General features: G+C 63.5%; 1 protein-coding gene across 1 annotated transcript; it reads left to right on the forward strand.

Moving 5' to 3' along the window:
- Positions 1–2,721: 2,721 nt before the first annotated feature.
- On the forward strand, positions 2,722–6,591 carry SCRT1 (scratch family transcriptional repressor 1). Its single transcript, XM_034066583.1, has 2 exons — positions 2,722–2,833; positions 5,867–6,591. Exons 1-2 carry the CDS (start codon positions 2,722–2,724, stop codon positions 6,589–6,591), a joined length of 837 nt encoding a protein of 278 aa, XP_033922474.1.
- Positions 6,592–6,847: the final 256 nt, after the last annotated feature.

The raw sequence follows: 6,847 nt of genomic DNA on the forward strand, positions 1-6,847 counted from the left end.
AATGAGAAGCCTCCCAACATGGAGCTCGACCAATGAGGAGCCCCCCAACATGGAGCTCGACCAATGAGGACACCCCAAGAGGGGCTCCCCCCCCCCCATGAGGGGCTCCCCCCCCCCCCAAGAGGGGCTCCCCCCCCCCCCCCAAGAGGGGCTCTCCCCCCCCCCCATCTCCCCCCATCTATGGGGTGCCCCCCACAATAAAGCCTCTTCCCCACACGTGACTCCGCCCCCTGGGGGAGGGGCTATGGGGGGGGGGAGGGGGGGGTGGTCACGTGGGGTCTCGCCTGGCAGCAGCCGAAGTCATTTGCATATTGATGACCCTTAATGAGGGGGGAGCAGCTGGGGCCATGGGCACTCATTAAGGGGCTAATTAACCCCACCCCCACCCCAGCTGCACCCGACACCGCAGAGCCCCATTGGTCAGCCCTGAAACCCCATTGGGCAGCCCTGACCCCATTGGGCAGCTTCAGCACCCTATAGGGTGCCCCCTAAACCTCATTGGTCAGCCCTGACACCCCATTGGGCAGCCTGACACCCCATTGGGCAGCTTTAGGACCCTATAGGGTGACCCCTAAATCCCATTGGTCAGCCCTGACCCCATTGGGCAGCCCTGGCACCCCATTGGGCAGCCCCAGCACCCTATTGGGCAGCCTTAGGACCCTATAGGGTGACCCCTAAATCCCATTGGTCAGCCCTGACACCCCATTGGGCAGCCCTGACACCCCATTGGTCAGCCTCAGAACCCCATAGGCAGCTTTAGGACCCTATGAGGTAACCCCAGTACCCCATTGGTCGGCCCTGGCACCCCATTGGGCAGCCCCAGCACCCCATTGGGCAGCTTTAGGACCCTATAGGGTGACCCCTTAAACCCCATTGATCAACCCTGGCACCCCATTGGGCAGCCTTAGGACCCTATAGGGTGACCCCTAAACCCCATTGGTCAACCCCAGTACCCCACTGGGCGGCTTCAGCACCCTATGGGTAACCCCTGAGCCCCATTGGGCAGCCTGACACCCCATTGGGCAGCTTTAGGACCCTATAGGGTCACCCCTAAACCCCATTGGTCAGCCCTGACACCCCATTGGGCAGCCTTAGGACCCTATAGGGTGACCCCTAAACCCCATTGGTCAGCCCTGACACCCCATTTGGCAGCCCCAGGACCCCATTGGGCAGCTTCAGCACCCTATAGGGTGACCCCTAAACCCCATTGGTCAGCCCTGACACCCCATTGGTCAGCCCTGAACCCCATTGGGCAGCTTTAGGACACTATGGGGTGACCCCTGAACCCCATTGGTCAATCCTGACACCCCATTGGTCAGCCCCAGCACCCCATTGGGCAGCTTCAGCACTCTATGGGGTGACCATTGAACCCCATTGGTCAACCATGGCACCCCGTTGGTCAGCCCTGGCATCCCATTGGTCAGCCCTGGCACCCCATTGGGCAGCTTTAGGACCCTATGGGTAACCCCTGAACCCCATTGGTCATCCCTGACACCCCATTGGGCAGCCCTGACACCCCACTGGGCAGCTTTAGGACCCTATAGGGTGACCCCTAAACCCCATTGGGCAGCTTCAGCAGCCTATGGGTGACACCTTAACCCCATTGGTCAGCCCTGACACCCCATTGGGCGGCTTTAGGACCCTATGGGGTAACCCCTGAACCCCATTGGTCAGCCCTGAACCTCATTGGGCAGCTTTAGGACCCTATGGGTGACTCCAGCACCCCATTGGTCAGCCCTGACACCCCATTGGGCAGGTTTAGGACCCTATGGGGTGACCCCTAAACCCCATTGGTCAATCCTGACACCCCATTGGGCAGCCCTGATACCCCATTGGGCAGCTTTAGGACCCTATAGGGTAACCCCTAAACCCCATAGGGCAGCCCCAGCACCCCATTGCAGAGCATCGGCACCTATGGGGCACCATCAGTGCTCAATGGGGCACCCCCTGCACCCCATTGGGCACCCCCAGGCCTCAATGGGGCAGCCCCAGTGCTCAATGGGGCACCCCCAGCATCCCATTGGCCAACCCCTCCTCTCGCAGGTGCAACCCCCCCCCCCTTCATCCCCACCCCCCCCATTGCTCCACCCCCCCCTCCCAGGACCACCTAATGACATGCTAATGATATGCTAATGAGATGCTAACGAGGCCTCTCACACACACACTCCCCCTCCCCCCTCCCCCTCCTCTCCCCAAGGGGCTTTCCCGGGATTCCCCTCCCCCCCCACCCCGGGCTTCCCCCTCCCCCCCCAAGCCCCTCCCCCCCCAAGCCCCTCCCCCCTCCCATGCCCCTCCCCCCCCTCCCCCCCCCCCCCCCCCCCATCCCCGTTATAACGGACTCTCCTCCGCCGCCGTTCGCAGTCGCTGCCTCCTCTCCAAGCCCCTCCCTTGGCCACGCCCCCTCCTCTTAGCCCCGCCCCCTTTCCCCCCCCCCCCCCCTCGGTCCGGAGCTGTCCCCTCCGCCGGTGCTGAACGGGACCCACGGGGGGCTCCTTCCCCCCCCCCCCTCCCTCCGCCGGTGCCGAACGGGGACCCCCCCCCCCCTTTTTACCCCCCCCCCCCCCCCCCCCCCCCTTTTACCCCCGGCCCCCCCCCCTTTTACCCCCGGGCCCCCCCCGCTGATGCCCCACGGCGGGGGGGGGGTCGAGGCCTCGCCCGTTGCACAAAGGGCTCCCTTCCCCCCCCCCCCCCCCCCCAAGGGGGGGGGTCCCCTTTGTGGCCATGCCCCGGTCCTTCCTCGTGAAGAAGGTGAAGGGAGATGATTCCCAAACTGGGATCCCAGTTCCCTACGGCAGGAACCGGCCAGAGCTTGGATCCAGGCTGCACGGGAAGGGTGAGATGGGAACGGGAATGGGAACGGGAATGGGAATGGGAATGATGGGGATGGGAATGGGAATGGGAATGAACGGGAATGGGGATGGGAATGGGGATGGGAATGGGAATGGGGATGGGGATGGGAATGAACGGGGATGATGGGGATAATGGGGGGGGAACCGAACCGGCCCGAGGTCGGCTGTAATGCAAAGGTGAGGAACGGGAATGGGAACGGGAATGGGAATGGGAATGGGAACGGGAATGATGGGGATGGGAATGGGAATGATGGGGATGGGAATGGGAATGAACGGGAATGGGAACGGGAATGAACGGGGATGGGAACGGGAATGAACGGGGATGATGGGGAAGGGGGGGGGGGACCGAATCCCGGCTGCACAGTGAAGGTGAGGAACGGGAATGAACGGGAATGGGAACGGGAATGGGGACGGGAATGGGAACGGGAATGATGGGGAAGGGGGAACGGAACCGGCCCGAGCGGAGCCTTTTGTCTGCGGCTCCGCTGCTGTCGCGATAGCGGCGCCGGTCGCGGCCTTTGTGCGTTGCGTAACCGGCACCGGACCGGGGTGACCTTGAGAGGGAGGGACCGGGAACGGGAACGGGAGAACGGGAACGGGGGGGGGGGGACGGGAGATGGGGATGGAGGAAGGGGATAGGGGCAGGGATGGGGATGGGGATGCAGGAAGGGATGGGGACCAGAGAGGGATGGGAGCAGGGATGCAGGCAGGGATGGGGATGCAGGCAGGGATGCAGGAAGGCATGGGGATGGGGATGCAGGAAGGGCATAGGGACAGGGATGCAGGCAGGGATGCAGGCAGGGGACAGGGACAGGGATGGGGATGCAGGAAGGGGATAGGGACAGGGATGCAGGCAGGGATGGGGATGGGGATGGGGATGCAGGAAGGGATGGGGACCGGAGAGGGACGGGAGCAGGGGATGCAGACAGGGAGGCAGGCAGGGGATAGGGACAGGGATGGGGATGCAGGAAGGGGATAGGGACTGGGATGCAGGCAGGGATAGGGACCGGAGAGGGACGGGAGCAGGGGATGCAGACAGGGATGGGGATGGGGATACAGGCAGGGGACAGGGACAGGGATGCAGGCAGGGATGGGGACCAGAGAGGGACAGGAACAGGAGATGCAGGCAGGGATGCAGGAAGGGGATGGGGACCGGAGAGGGACAGGAGCAGGGATGGAGGCAGGGGACCGCAGGCAGGGATGCAGGCAGGGGATAGGGACAGGGATGCAGGCAGGGATGGGGACCGCAGGCAGGGATGGGTAAAGGGACAAGGACAGGGATGCAGGCACGGACAAGGGCAGGGACTGGGATGGGGACAGGAGCAAGGGAAGTGCTGGGAAACGACAGGGATGGAGTCAGGGGCAGGGATGGGGACAGGGATGCAGGGATGGAGAGAGGGACAAGGACAGGGATGCAGGAAGGGGCAGGGATGGGGACACGAACAAGGGAAGTGCTGGGAAATTACAGGGATGGAGTCAGGGACAGGGATGGGGAAGGGGACAAGGAGTTGAGGGCAGGGACCGGGATGGGGACAGAAAGAAGGGAAGAGCTGGGGAAAGGACAGGGATGGGGGTTACAGGCAGGGATGGGGACAAGGAGTTGCTGACAGGGACCGGGATGGGACCAGGGACAAGGACAGGGACTGCGGGCAGGGACAAGGGCAAGGATGGGGATGCAGGCAGGGATGCAGGCAGGGATGGGGACAGGGATGGGGATGGGGACAGGGATGGGGATGCAGGCAGGGATGCAGGCAGGGATGGGGATACAGGCAGGAATGGGGATGCAGGCAGGGACAAGGGCAGGGATAGGGACAAGAGGACAAGGGAAGGGACAGGGAGGGAGGCAGGGGCAGGGGCTTCGGGAAGGGAGCAGGATGGGACAGGAACAAGGGAAGTGCTGGGAACAAGGGAAAGTAGGAAAGGGGAAGGGATAGGGATGGGAATGGGAATGGGGACAGGGATGGGGATAGGATGGGGATGGGGACAGGGGCTCTGGGCAGGGAATGGGACAAGGACAGGGACAAGGAGCTGTGGGCAGGGAGAAGGATGGGAACAGGGAGAAGGGAAGGGACAAGGACAGGGATGGAGTATGGGACAGGGTAGGATGGGAACAGGGGCAGGGACCAGGATGGGACCAGGGACAAGGAACAGGGCAGGGATGGGAACAGGGATGGAGGCAGGGACAGGATCAAGGACGGGAGCTGCAGGCAGGGATGGGACAGGGGAAGGGATGGAGATAAGGAAGGGAACTGAGGGCAGTGATGGGCAGGAATGGGCAGGAAGGGGGCAGAGACCGGGCAGGAACAAGGCAGGGATGGGGATGGAGCCGGGGCAGGGATGGGCAGGGATGGGCAGGGATGGGCAGGGATGGGCAGGGATGGGGATGGATGGGCAGGAATGGGGCAGGAATGAGCAGGAATGGGCAGGAATGGGCAGGGATGGGCATGAATGAGCAGGAATGGGCAGGAATAGGCAGTAATGGACAGGGATGGGCAGAAATGGGCAGGGATGGGCAGGAATGGGCAGGAATGGGCAGGAATGGGCAGGAATGGGCAGGGATGGGGCAGGGATGGGCAGGAATGGGCAGGAATGGGCAGGGATGGGCAGGAATGGGCAGGGATGGGGAAGGGATGGGGCAAGAATGGGCAGGAATGGGACAGGAATGGGCAATATTTGGCAGGAATGGGCAGGAATGAGTAGGAATGGGGCAGGAATGGGCACTAATGGGCAAGGGTGGGCAAGGATGGGTCAGGAATGGGGCAGGGATGGGCAAGGATGGGCAGGAATGGGCAGAAATGGGCAGGAATGGGCAGGGATGAGCAGGGATGGGGCATGGAAGGGACAGAGACAGGCAGGAACAGGGCAGGAATGGGCAGGAATGAGCAGGAATGAGCAGGGATGGGCAGGGATGGGCAGGGATGGGCAGGGATGGGGCATGAATGGGGCAGGATCCGCTCAGGTCCCCCCATGTGTCCCCATGGTTCCCATCTCCCCCCCTCTCCCCCCCCCACCCCCAGGGTACCTCACTGACATCATGGCCCCATCATCCTACCCTGGCTCCGGCGCGGCAGCTCTGGCAGTGCCATCCCCCTCCGCCATCTACGGCACCGGGGACTCGGAGCCCCCCGACAGCCCCCACTCGGGCATGGCCGGCGGGTACATCAACGGCGACGCCGCGGTGAGCGAGGGCTACGCCGTGGACGCCTTCTTCATCACGGACGGGCGCTCGCGGCGCAAGGCGACGGCCTCGTCCTCGTCCTCCTCGGCCTCACCGCGCAGCCTCCAGCGCCACGCGTGCGGCGAGTGCGGTAAGACCTACGCCACCTCCTCCAACCTGAGCCGCCACAAGCAGACCCACCGCAGCCTGGACAGCAAGATGGCCAAGAAGTGCCCGACCTGTGGCAAGGTCTACGTGTCCATGCCGGCCATGGCCATGCACCTGCTGACCCACGACCTGAAGCACAAGTGTGAGGTGTGCGGTAAAGCCTTCAGCCGGCCCTGGTTGCTGCAGGGCCACATGAGGTCCCACACCGGAGAGAAGCCCTTTGGCTGTGCCCATTGCGGTAAAGCCTTTGCCGACCGCTCCAACCTGCGCGCGCACATGCAGACCCATTCGGCGTTCAAGCACTTCAAGTGCAAGCGCTGCAGTAAGACCTTCGCGCTCAAGTCCTATCTCAATAAGCACTATGAGTCTGCCTGTTTCAAGGGGGCTGGGAACGCGCTCAGCCCCCTGCCGCCGTGAGCTGGGTGACCCGCGGCAGCCGGCGGCGCTCGCGGCGTCCGATGCGGTCGATGGAGCTCATGGAACTCAATGGTGATCAATGGTGATCAATGGCACTCAATGGTACTCAATGGCATCCATCAGCACCCAACGGCATCCAGTGGCGCTCAGCAGCGTCCAACGCGCTCTACGGAGCTCAATGGAGCTCAATGGAACTCAATGGCGCTCAATGGAGCTCAATGGCGCTCAATGGAGCTCAATGGCGCTCAACGGCATC

Source organism: Melopsittacus undulatus, chromosome 1 (assembly GCF_012275295.1).
Source record: "Melopsittacus undulatus isolate bMelUnd1 chromosome 1, bMelUnd1.mat.Z, whole genome shotgun sequence".
NCBI lineage: Eukaryota > Metazoa > Chordata > Aves > Psittaciformes > Psittaculidae > Melopsittacus > Melopsittacus undulatus.